This window comes from Odocoileus virginianus, chromosome 17, assembly GCF_023699985.2.
Source record: "Odocoileus virginianus isolate 20LAN1187 ecotype Illinois chromosome 17, Ovbor_1.2, whole genome shotgun sequence".
Taxonomy (NCBI): domain Eukaryota; kingdom Metazoa; phylum Chordata; class Mammalia; order Artiodactyla; family Cervidae; genus Odocoileus; species Odocoileus virginianus.
This window is the reverse complement of record NC_069690.1, coordinates 53,414,013-53,436,688: the sequence shown is the minus strand read 5'-3', so window position 1 is coordinate 53,436,688 and position 22,676 is coordinate 53,414,013. Positions and strand designations below refer to the sequence as shown.

The 22,676-nt window shown below is 56.1% G+C and overlaps 1 protein-coding gene and 1 long non-coding RNA gene across 8 annotated transcripts; one reads left to right on the top strand and one right to left on the bottom strand.

Annotated features, from left to right (window-relative positions):
* Window positions 1–6,387: 6,387 nt before the first annotated feature.
* SLC16A5 (solute carrier family 16 member 5) lies at window positions 6,388–21,736 on the top strand. Of its 7 annotated transcripts, XM_070479981.1 has the most exons (7): window positions 6,853–6,937; window positions 7,692–8,002; window positions 8,112–8,265; window positions 12,413–12,659; window positions 15,650–15,793; window positions 18,427–19,236; window positions 20,583–21,736. In XM_070479981.1, exons 4-7 carry the CDS (start codon window positions 12,461–12,463, stop codon window positions 20,828–20,830), a joined length of 1,401 nt encoding a protein of 466 aa, XP_070336082.1. In that variant the 5' UTR covers window positions 6,853–6,937; window positions 7,692–8,002; window positions 8,112–8,265; window positions 12,413–12,460; the 3' UTR covers window positions 20,831–21,736. The 7 variants fall into 7 exon arrangements, with proteins under 7 accessions (XP_070336084.1, XP_020741465.2, XP_070336082.1 ...); XM_070479983.1 differs by lacking the exons at window positions 6,853–6,937; window positions 7,692–8,002 and adding an exon at window positions 6,388–6,593; XM_020885806.2 differs by lacking the exon at window positions 7,692–8,002 and having other exon boundaries at window positions 6,835–6,937.
* Window positions 8,260–12,257, bottom strand: LOC139039191 (uncharacterized). Its single transcript, XR_011492473.1, has 3 exons — window positions 12,217–12,257; window positions 9,506–9,634; window positions 8,260–8,340 (listed from the first exon to the last, which is right to left on the bottom strand). It is a non-coding gene; the product is annotated as an uncharacterized lncRNA (long non-coding RNA).
* Window positions 21,737–22,676: the final 940 nt, after the last annotated feature.

Sequence of the window (22,676 nt, the reverse complement as noted above, 5' to 3'; positions counted from 1 at the left end):
CCCCCAAGTTCATGTTCATGCAGAACCTCAGGATGTGACTTTATCTAGAAACAGGTTTTTGCAGATGTCATTAGTTAAGAGAGGTTCATACTGTAGAGGGCCTCCCACGTGATGCAACAGTAAAGAATCCACCCACCAATGCAAGAGACACGGGTTCGATCCCTGGAGAAGGAAATGGCAGCCCACTCCAGTATTCTTGCCTGGAGAATCCCATGGACAGAGGAGTCTGGCGGGCTACAGTCCATGGGGTTTCAAAGAGTCGGACACGACTGAGCGCACACACACAGACACTGGAGTAGGGTGGACCCTAATCCAATGCCTAGTGTCCTCATAAGAAGAGAAAACAGACATGGAGACATTCAGATACAGAGAGAAGACGGATCAGAGATAGAGGGGTGCAGCTGCAAGCCAAGGATCACCAGCAGCCACCAGAATTCAGGAGGGAGGTGTGGGTTGGACTCCCTCTCAGAGCCTTCAGAGGGAGCCAGGCCTGCCAAGCATCTTGATCTCAGACCTCTGGCCTCCAGAATGGGGAGAGAATACAATTCTGTTGCCTTGGCCTTCCCCCCTGCCCTGAACTGCCCCCTCACCCCCTCGTTTGTGGTCCTTTAGTGACAGCCACAGGAAACCAACACAATACCTACTGAGTGAGTGTTTTGCTCAGTGCTCTTCCAGGTGCTGGAGATACCAGCGTAGACAGCTCCCCCAGGTTCTCGGAAAGCGGAGCCTATCTGGGGCCACCAGGATGTTCTGGAGCGGGTGTCACTTGGCCTTCATCCTTGCAAGCTGTAGGGGTTATCCAGAGCGATGGGAAAGCAGAGGGATGTGAAAGCTGGGAGGTGGCTGGAGCCAAGGAAGGGATGGGACCAGTGGGCCACAGGGAACCGGAAAAACACGCACTTGGTTCTGGCATGCTCTGGCCACCCCAAAGGGAGGCAGGCCTTTAGGGAAATGGCATGATTTTTTCTTTTTTTTTTTTTTACTGTGCTGCCATATTACGTGCAGAATCTTTTTCGTTCCTTTGACTGCCCTGGGTCTTAGTTGCATCATGTAGGATCTAGTTCATTGACCAGGGATCAAACCTGGGCTGAATGCATTGGGAGCTTATTTTCTCAACTACTGGACCACCAGGGAAGTCCCCCCAGGTTTGTTTTTGTTTTTTTTAATCTATTTTGGCTGTTCTGGGTCTTGGCTGCTGTAGGGGCTTTTCTCTAATTGTGCTGTGCGGGGTCTACTCTCTAGATGTGATGGGAGGGCTCCTCATTGCGGTGGTTTCTCTTGTTACAGAAAGCACAGGCTCCGTGGACGTGGGATCTTCCTGCCCAGGAATCAAACCTGTGTCTCCTGAATTGGCAGGTGGATTCTTTACCACTGAGCCACCAGGGAAGCTTCCCCTTCCCATCCAGTTTTTCTTTTTTTAACATTTATTTATTTAGTTTTGGCTGCAGCAGGCTTCCTTGACCCACACACAGCATGTGGGATCTTAGATCCCTGACCAGGAATTGAAATCACGTCCCCTGCATTGCAAGGCAGATTCCTCACCACTGGACCACCAGGAAAGTCCCCACCCAGTTTGTTTTTAACTGGACAGTTTTTTTGTTGTTTTTTTAACTGGACAGTTTTGAGCATATCAGGGCAGCCCGGGCGGGGAGAACCATGGGCTCCAGGGCCAGGCTGAGCGGGACCAAGAGGAAGGGTGTTGGGTGTGAAATGAGGGCTCGAGGGGTGACATCTGAGGGCAGAAACACACGTGGGGTAGGAATGGGCGAGGAGGCGAATCCCCAGGGCCAGCTGTCAGGCACTTGGGCTGGAGTACTGGGAAACGAGTGTGCAGAACAGAGCCTGCCAGGGTGCTGGCAGAGTGTCCGTGAACTCAAAGCCAGCACGGCCTTCCAGTGCAGCCCTGAAAAGTGAGACGTGGTTTTTTCTTTTTTGGCTGCACTGCGGGGCATGTGGGATCTTAGTTCCCTGACCAAGGATCAAACCCAGGCCCGCTGCGTTGGAAGCAGGGAGTCTCAACCACCGGACGGCCAAGGAAGTCCCCAAAGTGGGGAGGGTTTTGCAAGATGATCCTGCCATTCCAGGCAGAGAGGCTGAAGAGAGAGAGCTGCCAAGGCTCGGCGTCTGAGCTGTGTGGGCCTGAAGGGGCCCCAGCTTCAGGGAGAGATAAGACATCTGAGCAAGATCTCAAAGGGAAGCGGCAGTAGAATGAAGCTCAGCTGGATATGAACATGAAAGCCAAGGGGAAGGAAGGAGGCCCCGGATGGGACGGAGTCAGAGAACAGAGGAAGGGCCTGGTCTGAAGAGGAAGCTGCTGTGGGCAGTGTGGGGACAGGTTCAGTTCCGGTGACAGAGAGAAAATCTCAAGGAGAAGGGCTTGGAGCTCCAGAGACGGGGGTGGCGTGGAGGAGAGACTCTGGGTAAGAAAGGCAAAAGGGGGACTTCCCCGGTGGTGCAGGGGTTAAGACTCTGGGTCCCGATTGCAGGGGGCACAGGTTCAATCCCTGGTCAGGGAAGTTCCACTTGCCTTGCAGCACAGCCAAAAAAAAAAAGAGAGAGAGAGAAAGGAGAAAGCTGGAGAAGAGAGGACTCAGAGTGAGGGGGCTGGAGTGGAGGGGAGGCCAGGGTACTAGGTACCCCAACATTAGGTCTACAGCTATGGCTAGTCCTGGGAGAGACTTGGCCCCTCAGATTTAAGTTTAGGAGGATCTTTGGGGGACATTGGAGAAGGAAATGGCAGCCCACTCCAGTATTCTTGCCTGGAAAATCCCATGGACAGAGGAGCCTAGTAGGCTACAGTCCATGGGGTCGCAAAGAGTCGGACACGACTGAGTGACTAAACTTGGGGGAAACAGCAAGTTGGGTAGCATGGCCCAGGCCTCTGGGGCCAGCTACAAGTTGATAGAGGCCCTGGCAGAGGAGGGCAAGCAGGCAGAGGAGGGTGACAGGCAGAAGGCAGGAAAGGGACAGGGCTGGTGGAGTAGGGGAGGGGCCTGCGAACAGGAAGGTGCCCCGGGACCCAGTGGCAGCAGTGGCCAGAAGCACCTGGATGGACTGTCCCCACTAACCCAGCAGAGGGCACTCTGTCCATGCCAAGGACACCACAGGGTCACAGGCACAGGCCAACACCGGGAGAGAGGGGCAGAGGGACCAGGATTCCATCCTGGAGCTTTCCAGTAATTAAAATATTTTTAGGGACTTCCCTGGTGGTCCAGTGGTTAAGAGTCCCAATGCAGAGGGCATTGGTTTGATCCCTGGTTGGAGAACTAAGATCCCCCATGCCACATAGTGTGGACTTAAATATATATACATATTTTTTTAAAGGATAAAAAATATGTATATATATTAAAGGATCCCAAGATCCTGGAAGGAGGGACTGACTTGGGGCAGGCAATACTCCATTCCTTCATTAAGCCAGTGAGGTAGTATCTGAACAGTACTTAGAACCTCCTCCATACATGGTGACCCTTATGGCTACAGTTATTACTATTCTATGCTATACCCTGTGTTAAGTGCTGGGGCAATGTTTGATCAACTGGGCAAGAAAGTTCCCTAAGGCTCAAGGAACTCAATGTGGGAGACACACAACACTCAGCAGGATTAGGGCCTCAACATGGGAGGTCTGGGAGGGCTTCCTGGAGGAAGGGGCTTCTAAGCTGACATATGCAGGTCAACCAAGGGCTGACGACATTTTTTGTTATTTGAAAAAAAAGATCATCAGGACAGAGTGTTTCACGGAATGAAAGCAACTGTGCAGATGGAAGGATCTCAGGCAGGGTTGGCAGATCAGCAGTAGAACTTGGTGGTTGTTATTCTTAGTGATGTGTTGCAATTGTGTTATTCAATACTAATTGTTTAGTTGCTAAGTTGTGTCCACCTCTTTGTGACCCCAGACTGTAGCCCACCAGGGTTTTCTGTCCATGGGATTCTCCAGGCAGGAATACTGGAGTGGGTTGCCAGTTCCTTCTCCAGGGGATCTTCCCAGACCCAGGGATCCAACCCACGTCTCTTGCACTAGCAGGCGGATTCTTCACCACTGAGCCACCAGGGAATCCAACTACTGACTACTTAGAATTAATTCCTAAAGGTTTATGACTTTGAGCAGCTGCCTCCCTCTCTCTTTGAGCAGATGCCTCAGTTTGCTTCTCTGAGTCCCTGGTCGCCCACTCCTCATTTTACAGCTGTAATATGCTCTAAGAAAACAGGGCCTGATGACCAGGCTGCACCCTCAGACCAACCCTTGGGGCCCAGTCACAGAGGAAGGCTTCGGGGATGACCTGGGGTAGGCACAGACCCTAGTTCTGAGCCCTGCAGCCACAGTGACTATGCCCCAGTCTGGTGGGAGCTTTATTCTGAAGACGTACCCAGCATCTGGGATGGTGGAGGGGGTTTGCCCACAGCCCTCTGAGTCTCATCTTGTTGAGCAGAGGTCGAAGATTAGAGTGAGGCTCCCCAGAAGACAGTGGGGTCCTGGGAAACCTCGTTTGACTTTTCCAGAGAGGGTAAGAGCCTCCAGGAAGCCCCTGGGCATTGAGTCCCTGGGTAGGGCCAGAGTACCTGCAAATGGGGTGGAGGGCTACACCCAGCCTGTTCTGAGTACCCGGGGTAGGTATAGTCAAGTTCCCGGTTTCGGGTGAGATTCCTGGGACAGGGTGTCAAGTGAGAGTCCTCGACTTTGTGCAGAAAACAAGCCACAGTAAAGTGGAAGCGAGCCTATTTAGAGAAATAACACATTCCATAGACTGAAAGAGGTCCCTCTCAGAAGGTGAGAGTGGTTCTGGTGTATGGGTTGTTCATTTTTATAGGTTGGTAATTTCTAACAAGTAGGAGGATTATTCCCACTATTTTGGGGTAGAGGTGGGGATTTCCAGGAATTGGGCCACCACCTATTGTTTTGGTTGGCCTTGGAACTATCTTGACACCTGTGTTGTTTAGCGTATGCTAATGTGTTACAATGAGCACATAATGAGGCTCAAAGTCTATGAGAAGTTGGATCTTCCCCCATCTCCGTCCTACTTGGTTCTAAGTAGTTTTTTTGTATTCTCAACGGCTGAGTCATTTGTGTGTGTGTGTATGTGTGCATGTGATTGGAATGATTGTACCCTGCCCCCCCCCCCTCCTGTCTCACTGCCACCCAGTACTAGGCCAAGCTGAGATAAGGGGGATCCAGATGGTGTAGACCCTGGAGTGTGACCCTCTTTTGTCCCCTACACAGGACCTCTCAAATCCTGACACCATCCCTTTGGGACCATGGGATTAACCTTAATCCCCTCCTCCCAAGGTTTGTATCCAGGGAACCTCAGGCTAAGATGAACATCCCCCAAGTAAGAGGCAATCCCAGCCCTGTGACTGTGGCCAAGAAAATGAACCACAGGCACAGATGTCTAAGGTATGACTCACAACTCGATACAGTATCTCTTACCTCATTCACCCAGAAGTTAAGCTATCCCAGTGGGTGGGAAGTGGTATCTCACTGAAGGTTTGGTTTGCATTTCCCCTGATGAATAATAATGTTGAGTATTTTTTCAATGGGCTTGTTGGCCATTTGCATATCTTCTTTGGAGAAATATCTATTCATATATTTCACCCATTTTTAATGAAATTATTTGTCTTTTTACTGTTTGTAAAAAGTATTTGTAAAAATTAGTTGTCTTTTTATGGTTGAGTTGTGAGAGTTCTTCATATATTCTCAATGCAGGTCCCTTATCAAATATATGATTTGCAAATATTTTCTCCCACTCTGAGAGTTATCTCTTCACTTTCCTGATGATTTTGGAGCTGCACCATGCAGCATGCAATGATCTTAGTTCCTTGACCAAGGATCGAACCCATGGCTCCTGCAGTGGAAGCACAGAGTCTTAGACTGTCAGGGAAGTCCAATTTTTTTGCCATCCAATTTATGTGTTTTTTTTCCCCTTTGTCACTTGTGCTTTTGGTTTAGTGTCGAAGAACCCATTGCCTGATCCAAGGTCATGAAGAGTTACTGCTATGCTTTCTTCTAAGAATTTTTACAGTTCTAGTGTTGTTTTGTTTTTTCTCTTTCAACGGTATGAGGTAGCAGTCCAACCACATTCTTTCACATGCAGCTATCCAACACTGTTTGCTGAAAAGACTTCTTCCCATCCTTTACTGTCTGAGCACCCTGATGGAAAATTAACTAACTGTAAATGTAAGGGCTTATTCTCAATTCTATTTCACTGATCTATATGTCTACCCAGTAGTAAGTACCACACCATCTTGATTCCTGTAACTTTGCACTAACTATACATTTTAAACAATACATATCAAGGCTTGGCTAGGTGGGAGAGGAGCGCGTGCGGAGGTGGGGGCCCTCTTACCCGCTCCTAGGGCTGAGGGGTCCACCCTCTTCTCTGCTCCCCGACAGCTGCCTGCCCGGCCTCCCCTGGATGTGGCATTCAAAGCTCTAGGTTTAAACTGGAAGAAAGCTAAAGCCTCGTAAGAAGGAACCCTGCATCCTGGCCGCCCACGCGACTGCTGCCGGGAGGTGCCTTCTCTTACCCCAGGCTTTCTGCCTTCCACTCCCGGGGCCCCGGAATCAGAGCGGGAAAATCAACAAGCTGGACAGTGAGCAGGTGGGCTACGCCAATTACTCGTTAATTACATACCAATGCGCCCCTAGGCGCCGGGAGCCGGGTCGGGGCTGCTGGAGTGGTACGGACCACTCGGAGGAGGGGGCGAGCTAGCGAGCAGCGGTGTCTGCCCGCCCCCGCCTCCCCGCTGCCCCGGGCCTGGCCCCGAGGCCTCCCGCCCGGCTCCCGAAGACGCGGAGGTGGTCCCGCCCACCCGCGCCCTGCCCCCGCCCCTTGGTCCCCGCTGCCGCCAGGCGTCCTGCCGCCTCCTCCGCGGGCGGGCCGGGCCGCAGGAAGCCGCGCTCGGCGGGAGTGGAGCCGCCCCTCCGCCGGGCCTGTGCGAGCCGGTGAGCAGGCTCCCCAGGCCCCTCCAAGACCCCCGAGGTGTCTTCCCGCCCCGGGGTCCCCGTGGGCGCCGTCGCGGACCCGCCCCGCCGGGGGCCTCCGGGGCCCTTTCCCAGCCTGTTGGGGGTGAGGATCCAGAAAAGTTCCTTGTCCGGATCCCACGGGCAGCTCCAGCCTGGGATGGCTGGGGACCCCCATGGCCTGGCGGGTGAGGGGACAGGCACCACCCAAGGCCTGGGCTGAAACCTCCACGGGGGACGCTGCCTGGACGTCCCAGAAGCCCCACCCAGAGGAGATCCGCCGTGAGAGGGAGGGTGGGAAGCAAGCCCTGTGGAAACTGATCCGGACGGCAGGGAATGTGCCAGGGTGGCAAGAGGTCATGAGGTTCCCGCTGCCTCGCCCATCCCCCTTCCTGGCCGTGGTCAGCCGGGGCCCCTGTCTGGGTGGTGGGGGCACCTTTGGAGGCAGAGAAGGGAGGAGGGTGACCTGCTCCAGCTGGCCCACCTCTGGAACCGCCTTCTTCCTTCCCCGGGCTCCTGCCAGGTCCAGGAATTTGAGGGCTTGTCCACCGCAAGCTCAGGCTGGCTCGCGCTGCTCCCCTGTCTGGCAGGAACCTCACTCCTGCCTGTCCTCTGCGCTGGGCTTCAGGCTGGGCATCCTGCCTGGTGTGGAGCCTGGGGAGGGAGGGGGTCTCCAGGGTCTGGCCATCCTTCTGCTGTCGGTAAAGCTGACGGTTCCTTGTTTTCCTCTCACCAGCTCTTCCACCAGGAGAAGAGAGGGAGGTCCAGGGGAGGCCCTTGCACGCCAGGACCCTAACCCCAGACCCCTGCGTGAGAGCATCACTGCCCTTTTTTGACTGTACCTGCAAGCTTGGGGCGGGGGGCGGGGATGGATTCTGAGGGCCTGGCCAGTCTCCTGGCATGAGATGGGAAGCCCTAAAAAACAGACTGGGCACTGTGTGTCATGGGAGAAGGACAGGAGATGTCATCTGAACTTCCGTCCATACAGCCAGCTTTGGGTCACCTGGGCATGAAGACGGTCGTTCTCTCTGCGCAGCAGGTCCCGTGGTAAGCTGCTCACCTCCAGTCCCGGGAAGTGAGAGTGAAGCAGCTCCAGCCCCATCTCCCTCCTTGCCCCAACCACAGGCCAGGCGGTGATCATGACTCCTGGTTCCAGGTACAAAGGGAAGACGGCTTCTCTGCCGGGGCAGAGGCGGAAGCAGAGCCCACACTGCTGTTCTGTTCCGCTTGAGTCTTCTGGAATGGACCTGCCTGCCCGGAAACCAGCTCACCCTTGTTCCTGGGCTTGCCCGCCCCCCCGGGGAACACAGGTGAGTCACATTGATATTACCTTTTGTGCTCAGGTGGAGGCCAGGTGGGCGGCTGTGAACAGGTCCCTCCCTGCTCTAGCGTGGAAGAGGGAGGAGAAGTGCAGGTGACAGCGATAAACATGGAAGGATCCACTCCAGTTTGGTGTGAAAACTACTATTAAGGAGAGGAGTTCAGGAAAGGGGCTAGAGTTGGGGGTCAGCATAGCTTCGTGGAGATGCCGCTGGGGCTGACTCTTGAAGGACCGACTGGACTTCTCTCTGGCTGAGGATTTTGGAATCTCGGCAACCAAGTTCCCGAGGAGGGACCAGCTGGCTCGGGGAGGGGGTGCTGGAGGACCAACAGGAGAGAAAAGCTATGCGTGTGACCTGGGAGTTGCATGGGGGCTGTATGGGAGGGCACAGCCTCCTTGGAGAAGGCCGAAGTCTGCAAGCCAGCTCCTAGAGGGGGGCCAGGGTAAAGAGAGAACAGAGGTGCTTGGGGTTTCCTGGGCTCTGATTGTCCCCTGAGGCCTGGAGGGAGGAGAAACCAGCTCCACTGAAAGGTTCCGAGGGAAGGTAGGTGCAGGGTGAAGGTCAGAAGTCTGGACAGAGTTCACTGGAGGGGGTGCTCAGAGGAGTAACTGCTGATAAGGGCACCAGAAGCCTCTGCATGGAGGGGCAGGAGGCAAGGGTGAAGGAGAGGGGACCAGAGCCGAGCAGTGGGGTTGGGGGCCCCCACGTGTCTCCTCTCCCGTCTTACTTCTCCCTGCCACCTCTGGTCAGAGACAGCCTGCTGCTCTGAAGGGGCTTGGGGGTGCCGGGGGTGGGGCGCTGTGGTGAGACCTGCCGGAGGGAAGGCTGGTGGCCCTTCTGGGAGGAAGGTGAAAAGTGGCAAGTCCAGGAAGACGGAGGGGTCCGGGTGTGTGGAGGCAGGGTGAGCACTGGAGCAGGGTGGGGAGACTTAGCATTCACAGGCGGGATCAGGTGGCATCCGTGGCCTTTCTCCTTGCTGAGGGAAGAGAAATCCTGGTAGGGGTGAGAGCCAGTTTGCTGGAAGGGGATCTGAGGTTTGCCCCCAAGCTTGGGGCTGAGCCGGAGAATCGGGGCTGGGGTGATCTCTAGGGCCAGTGTCATGTGCAGGAGCCAGGAGAGCAGGAGGTGTTTCCAGCCCACACACAGGACTCAAGGTCACGCACACTCACACTCACTCACTCACTCACTCACACTCACTCTCCCAGGCTAGGATGAATGAGGTACTCACCATGGCAGGGCCCCTGGAGGTCCTCTGGGGAGGGAATAGGCCTATGCCGGAGAAAGGTTAGGGGTTGGAGCCCAGGAAGGAGGCAGTTAGGCTGGATCCAGCTTGGGTGCTGTGTTGAAGCTCCAGGGCCTGTGGGGAAGGTGTGGGGTGCTGGGCTGGGCAGGAAGAGGGGTTTTGTATTTCTGATAGTTTCCTGAGTTTCCATGGATCTTCAGGGCCTGGGGCAGAAAGGAGGCAGGCTGTGGGAACAGGAGCTCCCAGGACTGCTCCTACTGCCTGGCGTGGGTGAGGTCGGGGCCCCTGCAGGCCTGGGAGCAGGGGCAGTCAGGATGGAGGGACTGGAAAAAGGGCTTTGCATTTGGGGATGAGGCTGGGCGTCAAGGCCTGGATAAGGCAGCTTCTGTGATGGGGGCAGTGACCCTGGTGGTGGCGAGGAACCAAGGTAGGACTGAGCCAAAGATGTGAGGGTGTGTGTGTTTGCATAGCCTGTGACCGTGTTTGATTGTGTGTGTCTGTTTGTCTGTGTAGCATGTGTCTGTCTGTCTCTGGGCTTGCCTCACTGTCTCTCTAGGTGTGCTTCTGCATATGTGTATGTCTGAGCATGTATATCTCTGTGTATGTCTTATGCCCTCCTGAACAAACGTGTGACTGACTGTGTGTGTCCATGTGTCTCTGGATTTTTCTGTGTGTAAGTGTGGGTCTGCATGTAACTCTGTGTGCCTGGGTGATTCCATGTGTTTCTCTCTGCCTGTCTATGTGGTGTGTGTCTGTCTATGTGTCTGCGTGTGTATCTACGTATGTGCATGTCTGTGTGTGTAACTGTGCCCATCTGTGTGAATGGGTATCTTCCTATGCATTCCTGTGTGACTGTGTATGCACCGGTGTCACATATGTTTGTGTGCTTCGTATGTCTGTGCTGTGCACCTTTCTGTACATTCATGTGTGACTGTGTGTGTTCTCTGTGCTGTGTGTTATGTTTTATGTGTGTTACATGTGTGTGTTATGCGTGTGAGTTGTGTGGTATGTGTGTTGTGTCTGTGTTGTGTGGTGTGTGTATCTGTGCTGTGTGTGTATGTGCGGTATGTGTATGTGTGCTGTGTGTGTGTATCTGTGCTGTGTGTGCATTGTGTGGTATGTGTGCTGTGTGTATGGGATGTGCTGCGTGCATGTGGTATGTGTTGTGTGTTGTGTGGTATGTGTGTGCTGTGTGTGTGGTATGTGGTGTGTGTGTGTGTTTTGTGGGGTGCTCAGAGAAGCCCTGGCAGGGACAGGCCTCTCCTCTGTGTGACTGTGGGGCGTGTGTTATGTGTTGTGTGGTGTGTGTGTGCATGTGTGGTGTGTTTATGCGTGCTCTGTGTGTGGTATGTGTGTATGTGTGGTGTGTGTGCTCTGTGTGTGTGTGGTGTGTGTGTGTGTGTGGTGTGTGTGAGTGTGTGTGGGTGTGGTGTGGGTGTATGTGGTGAGTGTGTGTGTGTGTGAGTGTGTGTGGGTGTGGTGTGGGTGTGTGTGGTGAGTGTGTGTGTGTGTGGTGTGTGTGTGGTGTGTGTGTGTGTGGTGTGTGTAGTATGTGTTGTGTGTGTGGTGTGTGTAGTATGTGTGGTGTGTGTGTGTGTGGTGTGTGTGTGGTGTGTGTGTGTGTGGTGTGTGTGGGGTGTGTGTGTGTGGTGTGTGTCTGTGTGTGGTGTCTGTGGTGTGTGTGTGTGTGTGGTGTGTGTAGTGTGTGTGGTGTGTGTGTGGTGTGTGTGTGTGGTGTGTGTGTGTGTGTGGTGTATGTAGTATGTGTTGTGTGTGTGGTGTGTGTAGTATGTGTGGTGTGTGGGGTGTGTGTGTGTGGTGTGTGTGTGTGGTGTGTGTAGTATGTGTTGTATGTGTGGTGTGTGTAGTATGTGTGGTGTGTGTGGTGCGTGTGCGTGTGTGTGTGTGGGGGGGTGTATGTGTGGTGTGTGTGTGTGTGTGTGTAGTATGTGTTGTGTGTGTGGTGTGTGTAGTATGTGTGGTGTGTGTGTGTGTAGTATGTGTGGTGTGTGTGGTGTGTGGTGTGTGTGGTGTGTGTGTGTGGGGTGTGTGTGTGTGTGGTGTATGTAGTATGTGTTGTGTGTGTGGTGTGTGTAGTATGTGTGGTGTGTGTGTGGTGTGTGTATGTGTGGTGTGTGTGTGTGGTGTGTGTATGTGTGTAGTATGTGTGGTGTGTGTAGTATGTGTGGTGTGTGGTGTGTGTGTGTGTGTGGTGTATGTAGTATGTGTTGTGTGTGTGGTGTGTGTAGTATGTGTGGTGTGTGTGTGTGTGGTGTGTGTGTGTGTAGTATGTGTGGTGTGTGTGGTGTGTGTGTGTGTGTTGACAGGGGCGCTGCAGGGAGCCTGGGCTCCGCTCGGCGGACGCCGTGCTGTGGGGCGCCTTGTGCCGCGGCTGCCTGCTCGGCCGCCCGGCCCGCTGGCTCCCGGGCCGTCAGCGTGGCTCTGACAGGGAGCCTGGCTGTGCCTGGGGCGCGAGAAGCAGGACGGCTGGTCGGGACGTTTAGAGAGGCGTCACTGTGTGCCTGTGCGGCCCCAGGGCTGAGCGGCTCCAGACGGCGGCTCCTCTCCCGGCAGTTACCGCGCTCGGGCGCCGCGGCCTCGGCTGGGCTGGGCGGGCAGCCCCACCTGCTGACCCCTAGATGACGGCACAGCTGGAAAGCGTCCCCCTCCCCCCGCCCGGGCCCACAGTGGCTCACCTGCCGGCCCCTCCTGTCCCTCCTGCCAGGCTGGCTCTGAGAAGTAGGGGAAAGGCGATGCCAAGGCCAGTGCATGGGCTTCTGGCCACCTCCCAGGGGGCGGCGCCCCTCTGCTGAACCCGGTGCCAGGGTGAGAGGAAGGGACAGGTCCAGCCGCCCAGGCACAGCTGGCAGCTCCCTTCTGTCCCTTCCCCAGGCAACCCGGGCGCCGGTCAGGCTGTGGCCGCAGCACTCGTAGCCAAGGATGCCCCAGGCCTTGAAGCGCTCCGAGGGCTGCTGGGCCTGGGTGGTGCTGCTGGCCTCCGTGGTGACGCAGGGCCTCACTCTGGGCTTCCCCACGTGCATCGGCATCTTCTTCACCGAACTGCAGCGTGAGTTCCAGGCCAGCAACAGCGAGACCTCCTGGTTCCCCTCCATCCTGACAGCCATGCTCCATGCAGGGGGTGAGCAGGACGGGGAGGGACTGGGTGTGGGCTGGGATGCGGGGAGGGATGAGAAGGAGCCCTGGGGGGAAGGGAGGCAGCCACAACCTCTCTGGCCTCCTGGGTCCCTCTCTCTGGGGCCACAGGTTTTGCCTGGTGCTGTGAATTCCTGGGATGTCATCTTGATTTCAGCAGGGCCAGTTCCCCCGCCCAGGATCCTGTGGGGCTGGGCTGGGTTGGACTGGGCCGGGGAGGGGCACAGGGCAGGGAGGCCCCCAAGATGTAAAGCTGGTCCTCCTGATGAGTGTGGGAGGATCAAGCCAGACCTGGGGTCCCGCCAGGTCTGAGAGCTCGGGCAGTAGAAGCAGCCCTCATCAGGGCTTCAGGACAGGAAGCAGGGCTGGAGAAGGACCCCAGGAGCAAGAGGGGGCAGAGTGAGAACCCCATCTCTGACCAGGAAGCAGAGGGCTGCGGAGATGGAGGGTAGTCCCCTCGGTTCCTGGTTGCCTTCTCCAGAGATGCAAAGGGCTCACCTTGACCCCAGGGAAAGGGAAGGGGGCCCAGGTGGGTTCTCCATGGTAGCCTTGGGCTCGCAGGCCTGCCCCCCGACTCCTGGGAGGTCTCCAGGGAGACTCCATGGGCAGTGACCTCTGGGGGGGCTCGACTGGACAGCCCACCGGGCTCTCCCCACCCCTGGTTGCCTGTCTCAGGTGATCCATCTCCCTGCCCTCCACTGGCACCAGGAAGGAAGTCAGACCGCGCTAGGAGCCACCTTCACTGACATGACCCTCGAACCTGCTACTTGGGACACGGGCTCGGGGCAAGGAGCAAGGCCAGGCCTGGCTCAGACCACACAGCCTTTCAGCCAACAAGCATGGGCAGAAGCGTGAATCTCAGATGGCCCCTTCTCTGCAACCGGAGAGGGGTCTGGGCCAGGGACTAGGAACCGGGCATTCAGTGGGGACCCTGCTCTCCAGCCAGCTTTAGACTCACACCCAGGAGGCATGCCAACATTCCTGTCGGCCCAGGACTCCTATGTGTCTGTCTTACATACACACACACGCCTTTAGTCTATGCTCATTCGGAGTATTGTGGAAATTTTAAACTTGAAAGTATCCTTGATCCTAAGTACCCCCCAAACCCACACATTTTAGAGATGAAGACAGCCAGCACGGAGTATCCGAGGCCTTGCCCATGCTATAGGGTGAGTTTGGGGCAGACACCGTGCCCATGCAGAGGGAACATTTGCCTTCCAGTGCCCCACCCCAGCACCCTCTGCTATCTCAGCTAAGCTGGCACACATCCCAGCCCCCGCCCCACACACGATGACTCAGGGTTTTCCCCAATGTCACCTTTCCAAAGTCAGGTCAAAGTATGGAGGTGGGAAAGATGTATGGGTCAGCGGTCATGTCCATTTCAAAGCCTCGCCTCTCCCTCTGTGGCTGCCTCTCCTTGATTACCTCTGAGGATGGGCCACTCACTTCCACTATTACTCCCACGCTCAGACTGGCTCACACCCACACCAAGCAGCCGAACTCACACTGCGTATACACACACACTTTCTCTGTCCCTTTGGCTGCGCTCTGGGAGAGTTAACTCTGGAGAAACTCTATGTATTTGGGAGGGCAGGGCGGTGCGGAGCAAGGTGTTTGGCGAATGGGGCCCTGTGAGGTGTCAAGGATCTGCCAGCCAGGACTGGCTCACTTCTACTCTGGGTCTGCACTGATGAGAAAGCAGCTCAGGGTAAAGGTGGGGGAGGACAGGCCCCTCTCCACCAGAAGCCAAATGTCTAGTGATGCAAGACTTCGGTGGGGGCTGGAGGGAATGGGGGATGGGAGAAGGTACCCCACCCACTTTTCTCCAGAGGCCGGAGCGAGGGGATGCAGGGTAGCCCAAGGCCCCGGTTGCCCACCCTGAACAGATTGAAGGATGGTGGGAGGACTGCAGCTAGTCCTCCTGAGGATGGAAGAGTGGGGAACGGGGACTAGAGGTGCTCACCGTGATGTAGCTGCCCTGGGACTGTGGTCCACTGAGACCGACCCCTGCGAGGGGCATCCACCCAGGTCACGATTTCACCCAGATGGATGCAGCCTCTGATCAGTGCAGTGGAGAGCCTTAGTCTGTAACTCTGGGGGTCCTGGTCAGGATCAAATTGAATATTTGCAGCACCTCACCTCACAGCTGCTCAGACATCACCCAGCCTGACCCCTCAGCCTCTGCAGGAGGAAACCAAGGCCTAGAGAGGGACTGGCCGTGCTCGGCCTGTAGACAGTCTTGAGCAGGATGGGGATCAGAACCAGGCTTGTGTGTTCCAGGACTTGTGCCTGTGCCTTTTTTTTAATTGAGGGCTTCCCTGGATGGTTCAGTGGTTAAAAAAAAAAAAAAAAAATCCACCTGCCAATGCGGGAGACACAGCAGATCCAGGTTCGATCCCTGGGTCAGGAAGATCCCCTGGAGGAGGAAATGTTAGCCCACTCCAGTATTCTTGCCTGGGAAATCCCATGGACAGAGGAGCCTGGCAGGCTCCAGTTCATAGGTTGCAGAGTCAGACACAACTGAGTGATAGCACGCACGCATTTATTATTTCTTTTTGGCTGTGCTGTCTCTGTTGCTATGCAAGCTTTGCTCTAGTTGTAGCGAGTGGGGGCTCTTCTCTAGCTGCTGTGTGCGGGCTTCTCAATGTGGTGGCTTCTCTTGTGGAGCACAGGCTCTAGGGTACACTGGCTTTGGTAGTTGAGGCTCCTGGGCTGTAAGCACAGGTTCATTGCTCTGTAGTTGTGGTGCATGAGCTTCATTGCTCCACGGCATATGGGATCTTCCTGGATCAGGGATTTGAACCCGTGTCTCATGCATTGGCAGGCGAATTCTTTACCACTGCGCCCCCAGGGAAGCCCTGGGGCTTGTGCCCTTTAAGCCACCTGCTAGTTCCTCCTGGAACCCCCTCCTAAGCCCCCTCCCTTCCTCTGACCTCATCATCCAGCTGTCACCTGCCGCCTGCCCCCTCCCCACAGGCCCCCTGTGTAGTGTCCTGGTGGGACGCTTTGGCTGCAGAGCGACGATGCTGCTGGGCGGCGTGCTGGCCAGCCTGGGCATGGTGGCCGCCTCCTTTTGCCGCACCCTCGGCCAGCTCTACCTCACGGCAGGATTCATCACAGGTGACTGTCATTCCATTTCGAGAGTTACTGGGTGAGTACTGGGTACGAGACTGAAAAGGGCCAGGCGTGGTGAACAGGGCAGGCAAAGCTTCGAATCCTCTGGGGCTGCTCACAGCCACTCGAGGCAGAGGAACAACGAACAGATAAGTAACGAGGGTCAATCCTGACAAGTGCCCAGGAAGACGGGGCAGCTGATGCCATAGTGTCCTTGTTCAGGTGGGGTTGGGCAGAGATTAGACAAGTATAGAGATGGAATAACTAAAACAGCCAGTGCAAAAGATATAGCAGGGTTGGGGGAGATTGCTGCTTTTTATTTTTTGGCTGTGCCTGAGGCTTGTCGGATCTCAGTTGTTGGACCAGGGATGGAACCCGCACCCCCTGCAGTGGAAGCGTGGAGTCTTTTAACTCTGACCACCAGGGAAGTCCCAGCTTGCTGCTTTCAGCAGAGCTGTCAGAGAAGGCCTTAGAGCAGAGAAGGTGACATTTGGCAAGAAGGAGGTAAGGCATCTGCCACCAGGCTCCCCGGGGAAGAACATTCCAGAAGGAGCAGTAAGACCAAAGGCCCAGGAATGCTCTTGGAGCACTGAGGACAACGATAGGATAGAAGTGAAAGTGAAAGCGTCCACCTCTGCAACTCCATGGACTGTATAGTCCATGGAATTCTCCAGGCCAGAATGCTGGAGTGGGTTAGGGGATCTTCCCAACACAGGGATCGAACCCAGGTCTTCCGCATTGCGGGTGGATTCTTTACCAGCTGAGCCACCAGGGAAGCCCAATAGGGTAGAAGGGCGTGAACAAAGGTCAAGGAGGTGGGGGGTGGGGCGGCGAGGCAGCAGGGAAGAAGGCCAGACAGGGTTTAGTTCCTCAAAGGCTTTGTAGTGAGATGGGAAGCCCAGTGAGGGGTTTGGGCAGAGGGACGTCATTCAGCCACTATTTGTGAAGAACTAGGTACTACCCTGGGGACTTCCCAGGTGGTGCTAGTGGTAAAGAACCCACTTGCCAGTGCAGAAGACGTAAGAGATGTGGATTCGATCCCTGGGTCAGGAAGATCCCCTGGAGGAGAGGGCATAGCAGCCCACTCCAGTATTCTCGCTCGGAGAATCCCATGGACAGAGGAGCCTGGTGGGCTACAGTCCATAGGGTCCCAAAAAGTCGGGCATGACTGAAGCAACTTAGCAAGCATGCACACAGGCAGTATCCTAGCTGTGGTGTTGTGAGCACACCACAGGAGGCTAGGCTGAGAGCAAAGAACAGATGGGGGAATGGTCATCACCCAGCCAGGAGGCGTCTGCAACCTTAAACCAGCGTGACACGATGGAGGCTATGGGAAAGGGTCTCGTTCAGGATTGCAGGTGAGGTGCAGAGAAGGACATCAGGATGACCCAAGAGCCAAGGGTGATACCAAGGGTAGGGAAGAAAGGGGTGGCCACTAACTATGATGCGGACTCGAGGGGAAGAGCAGGTTCATAGGCGGGTGGGAAGCCCAGGTTTGGACACACCTGGTCCGGCCCTGAGCTGGAGTGGCCAGCTGGGGAGTCCTGAGACCCCTGGTATTCAGGTCGTGAGATGAGGTTATCACCCTGCTGTCACTAAGGGAATGAGGGAGGAAGGATGATAAAGACTGGGGTCTGGGGCCCAGGACACGGACACTCCAGTGGTTCGTGGCCTGGGCAGGAAGAAGTGACAGAGAGGTAGGAGGAGAACCAGGAGAGAGGGGTTTCTTGACAAAGGAAGTGAGGAAAGTGCTCCAGGAGGAGGAGGAGGGAGGGACCGTGAAGCCACTGATGGATCAGATTGAGTGGGCATCAGACTCCATCTGTGACTGTAATGTGGAGGGCGGCAGCCTTGATAATTCTGGAGCAGAGGTAAGGATGAAAGTCTGATTTTTTCAAAAGAGAACAATAGGGGAGTTGCCCGGTGGCCTAGGACGATTCTGGGCTTTCACTGCCATGGCCCGAGTTGCTTGGGAAACTGCAATCCCACAAGCTGTGTAATATTGCTGAAAAAAAAGAAAGAAAGAACAGGAAGGAGGAAATTGAAGACAGTGGAGACAGGATTTCCAAGAAATTTTGATATAAGGGAGCAGAGACACAGGCCGGTATCCAGAAGAGACTGGGGTCAAGAGAGAGTTTTGTTTTCACGGAAGAAATCACAGTGGAGGAGAATGATCTATTAACAGTAAAGAGGAGAAAATGGATGCGCCTGGGAGAGGGAAGTTGCTGGAGGGACGTGGGGCTGATAGGGCTTTATCATGGCGAGTGGCCTGAGATGGCACCCAGACATGACCAGGGGCCAGCCCGTGTAGAGCCTTCCAGGGCAGAGTAAATACTTTGGCTTTTTTCCTCCGTGTGAAGGGAAATCTCTGGAAGGTGTTAAGCAAGGGAGAGACTTCACCCAATTTGGGTGTTTGAACATCCCCTGGTGCCTTGCCCGTGGGATCTGTTCAGAGGGCAGATCTGATGGGGGGCGGGATGCTTCCAGGGAGGTGGTGTGGTGGGCTGATTTCACCTGAAACTCCTGGGCACCTGGAAGTGGGTCTGGGCTGGAACGGAAGGAGGACAGACCCGGGACGTGACCCCAGGGTCCCCATGCTGGGTGCGCCCTGGAGCTGGTCCCCCCCTCTCCCTCCACAGGCCTGGGCATGTGCTTCAGCTTTCAGTCGAGCATCACCGCACTGGGACTGTACTTCACCCGCTGGCGGGTGCTGGCCAACGCGCTGGCCTCAGCGGGTGTCTCCCTGGGCATCACGCTGTGGCCACTGCTCTCCCGTTACCTCCTGGAGGAGCTGGGCTGGCGAGGCACCTTCCTCATCTTTGGCGGGGTCCTTCTCCACTGCTGCGTCTGCGGGGCCGTTGTGAGGCCCGTGCCTGCCAGCGTGACCCTGGAGGCCAGAGAAGGCCTCCCCTCGCCTTCCAAGAGACCCTCGCGAGGCTGCCCAGCGGCGTGTGGCCGGGCCATCCGGCGCCACCTGGCCTTCGACGTCCTGCGGGACAACGTGGGCTACCGCGTGTACACACTGGGGGTTGTCTGGATGATCATGGGTTTCCCGCTGCCCCACATCTTCCTGGTCCCGTACGCTGTTCGGCACGGGATGGATGAACACAAGGCGGCCCTGCTCATCTCCGTCATCGGCTTTAGCAACATCTTCCTGCGGCCCATGGCTGGGCTGGTGGCGGGCCGCCGGGAGTTTGCGGGTCACCGCAAGTACCTGTTCAGCCTGGCGGCCCTGCTCAACGGGCTCACCAACCTGGTGTGCGTGGTGTCGGCCGACTTCTGGGTGCTGGTGGGCTACTGCCTGGTATATAGCGTGTCCATGAGCGGCATCGGTGCCCTGCTCTTCCAGGTCCTCATGGACATTGTCCCCATGGACCGGTTCTCCAGCGCCCTGGGGCTCTTCACCGTCCTGGAGAGCATCTCCATCCTCATCTCCCCGCCGCTGGCTGGTGAGGCTCCCTGGGAAGGGAGGGCAGGCACGGGGTGGCCTGGGCGGGGTGCGTGCGTGCCAGGTTGCTTCAGTTGTGTCCGACTCTTTGTGACTGCATGGACTGAAGCCCGCCAGGCCCCTCTGTCCATGGGATTTTCCCAGCAAGAATACTAGAGTGGGTTGCTATGCCCTTCTCTAGGGGATCTTCCCAACCCAGGGATCAAACCCTGGTCTCTCGCATTGTGGGCAGATTCTTTACTATCTGAGCCCCCAGGGAAACCCCTATTTGTGATTGTCTCAATCACCTCGGGGGACTGGCCACAGCCTGTTCCCCAGCTGGCGATCATGGTATAAACAGTCAAAACTAAGGCTTTTGGTACCAGACCTACCTCAGTTTTTTGTCTTCCCCTCTGTGCCTCTGTTCTCATCAGCAAAGTGGGGATGACAATAGAATCCACCTCTTGGCTTGTTTGTGGGGATCACAGGTCATGCAGCAAAAAGGTCAGCAGAGAGCGTGGCACGTGATAGAAGCTATGTACATGTCGTGTCTGCTGTTAACATCCTACTCCTCCCCATTCCTGCCTGAAGGCCCTGGGCAAGTCATGCTCCTCCTGTGAGCCACAGTGTTGTCTGCAAAACGCAGATGAGAACACCTGCTGTGACTGTCCCCCCATGCCACTCACCAGGTGGGCAGGGCTGGACACACAGCACTGGTCCCCACCGCTCAGGGCTCAGCCTCTGGTGGAAGAGTCGAGGGTTGGGGCAAAGAGGCACCTTTGCGATCATGGTGGTGATTTCGTGCTGGAAGGGAAGCAGACAGATACGGAAGCAGAGAGCCACTGGCATGGCCGTGCTGGGCAACTGAGTATGTGACATTCAGAGTGAAGGGGGAGGTGTGTGGAGCCTGCGGTGCTGTGGTTGGGGGGTAACAGTCGACAGACAGTGTGCTTATCACAGTCAGATGATGGGGACTTCCCCCCCCTCCCCCGCATGTGACACTGGGAGTCCCAGTTTTCAAGGGAGTTCTCCAGGGTTGACGAGCGGCGAGAGCTGACGAGGGCCCAGGGCATGGCTGAGCAGATACCCCAGACGCCAGGCCCTTGAGTCCCTGGCCGCCTGCCACTGAGGGAGAAGGAACCATGCCCTGAAGTGCTCTTCCGGCCCGAGGACTGGCTGCCCAGGCCAAGGCTGGTTTGCTTCTCTTTCCTTTCATTCAACAAATACCTAACGAATGCCAACGAGGTACCAGCCAGTGCTGGGGAGGCGGCAGGGACGGAACCCCTGCCGTCACAGAGCACACGGTTTAGGGGGTGCAGGGAGCCGGCAGTCCCGGGCAGTGACCTGACTTGCTCTCTGTGCCCCCAGGACTCCTCCTGGACGCCACCAACGACTTCAGCTACGTTTTCTACATGTCAAGTTTCTTCCTCATCTCGGCCGCCCTCTTCATGGGTGGCAGTTTCTGTGTCCTGGGCAAGAAGGAGCGGCAGGGGCCACGGGCTGAGGCCGAAGGAGCCGTCCCAGCAGCTGCCCCGGAGCAGCGCCTCGCCGTGGAGGACACGGGCAGTCCGGAGAAGCGGCTGTGTGTCGAGATCATGTATGTGACCAGCGTCTGAGCCCCGGGGTCACTCACCTGTGTGAGCAGCTTCCGAGCCCTGAAGTCAGCGAGTCCTGCCTCAGCCCAGGAAGCGGACATCTGGCTGCTTCACCAGAGGCTGGGGTGAAGGGCTGCACAGCAGGCCTGACCCGAAGGCCATCCCAGCTCTGCAGGTTGGGACTCAACCAGGAGCTGGGACCTCAGAGGCTGGCCTCCAAACACTCAGGATTCCTTCCAACGAGCAGAATCCAGGAGCAGGTCCTCCTAACTTCTCCCTTGGGCACCAGAGCCCCTGGGACCTAGGAAGGTGGGTCTGAGCCCAGCTCCCGTCTGTCACGGCCAGCTTGTCTCAGCCGCCTGCCTGTTTGCTGCTGCTACAGCTCAAGACACTGGACCCTTCAGTCCAGCCTGCATGCCTGCCATGTGATCTCTTTATCCATCACTCTCCAGACAGTTCCAGAGAGCTCACCCCTCCTCCGAGTCCCTCCTGCTCCCCCTTCTTCCCAGGTGGCTCAGCCCTTGCCATAAGGGCTGCCCCCAGCACAGGTTGCTGGGCCCCTTGCTGCCTGGGACCTTGGCAAGAAGGGCCTCGAGAGAGAAGAAGTTGTGACAGAGGGCCAGGCGGAGGTGTGGGCCCGGATGCAGGGCGTGGACAGATTAAATGTCGGGTGGGGAACCTGTGCAGAGAACTGGAGGGGAGCCCCTGGCTTGGGCCCTAGAATCACTCAAGGCTGAGAGACCTCTGCCTGCTCAGGGCCTGCTCGAGGGTCTCCTCCCTCCTTGGCCCCAGCCTGTATCTCAACTGGAAGATCAGTGTTAAGTGCAGGGAGCCAGCCATCAGAAGTGGGGAGGAAGGGTTGCTGGGCAGGGCCCCAAGACCTCTGTGAAATTGAGCTGCTTTCGCAACAGAAGCCCTTTCACTCCCCTCTCCTGTCATTCTTTTCCCCCTGCTGTGTCAGAGGCGTCAGCCCTGGGGTAAGGAGCCGGCTGGGCCACCCGCCAGGCCACCCCTGGTCCCCGTTGGCCTGTGCATGGGGCCTGCAGGTCAGAACTCCCTCTGCACACACATATTCTTTTTGCCAGTGCCTTCTCTGAGGTCATCATCACATGGGAGCTGCCTGTCATCAGTCCAGGCTTGTCACAACAGGGTACCAACCGAGGGAATAGAAAAACAGAGTTTGTTTGAATTATACACACAGGAACATTTTCTGCATCGGGTTATAAACCCTGTGAAGTAATGATGCTGAAAAATGGCCTGGAGTGTTTGCTCCCATCCCCCTTCAGGGCTACTCCCACCCTGGACCTTGTTTGTTGATTCAAGCTCAACTGGGTTTTAGCAAGAAAGTCTTATCAGGAGAGAACTGATTTTCTTTTTATGACCTGCTCCAGCCCTCCTCCTGCCCAAGTCCAACTGGCATGAGTAAGCACTCTTCTGGATATTGTCTTTTCCAGGACCCACGAGTACCCCCTTATGGCCAAAAAAGGTAGTACAGAGGTGAGGCAAAGGGCTCTGAGCAGGAATGAACCTGAGTTGATGTTTGACTGCCACGATTTGCTGCCTTGACTCTGGGCACCCAGAAAACAGAGAAGGTTGGCCTAGATAAGCTAAGATCTCTTCCAGTCTGAAAAGTCTTATCCTAAAGACCCCCAATGCCTCCTTGCGCCCCATCCTGTCTGCACTTGATCACCGTTCACAGCTTGTACGCTGAAGCGGGGGGGGGGGGGGGGGGGGGGAGGCGCATCTGGGCACATTTTACCATGTCCTGCCTCCTTCATCTTAACTGAGTGGGAAAGGAGAGCGTTGGGGCTGGTGGGTGGATGAATACCTTTTTTTTTTTAAGCACTGCATATATGGCATGTGGGAT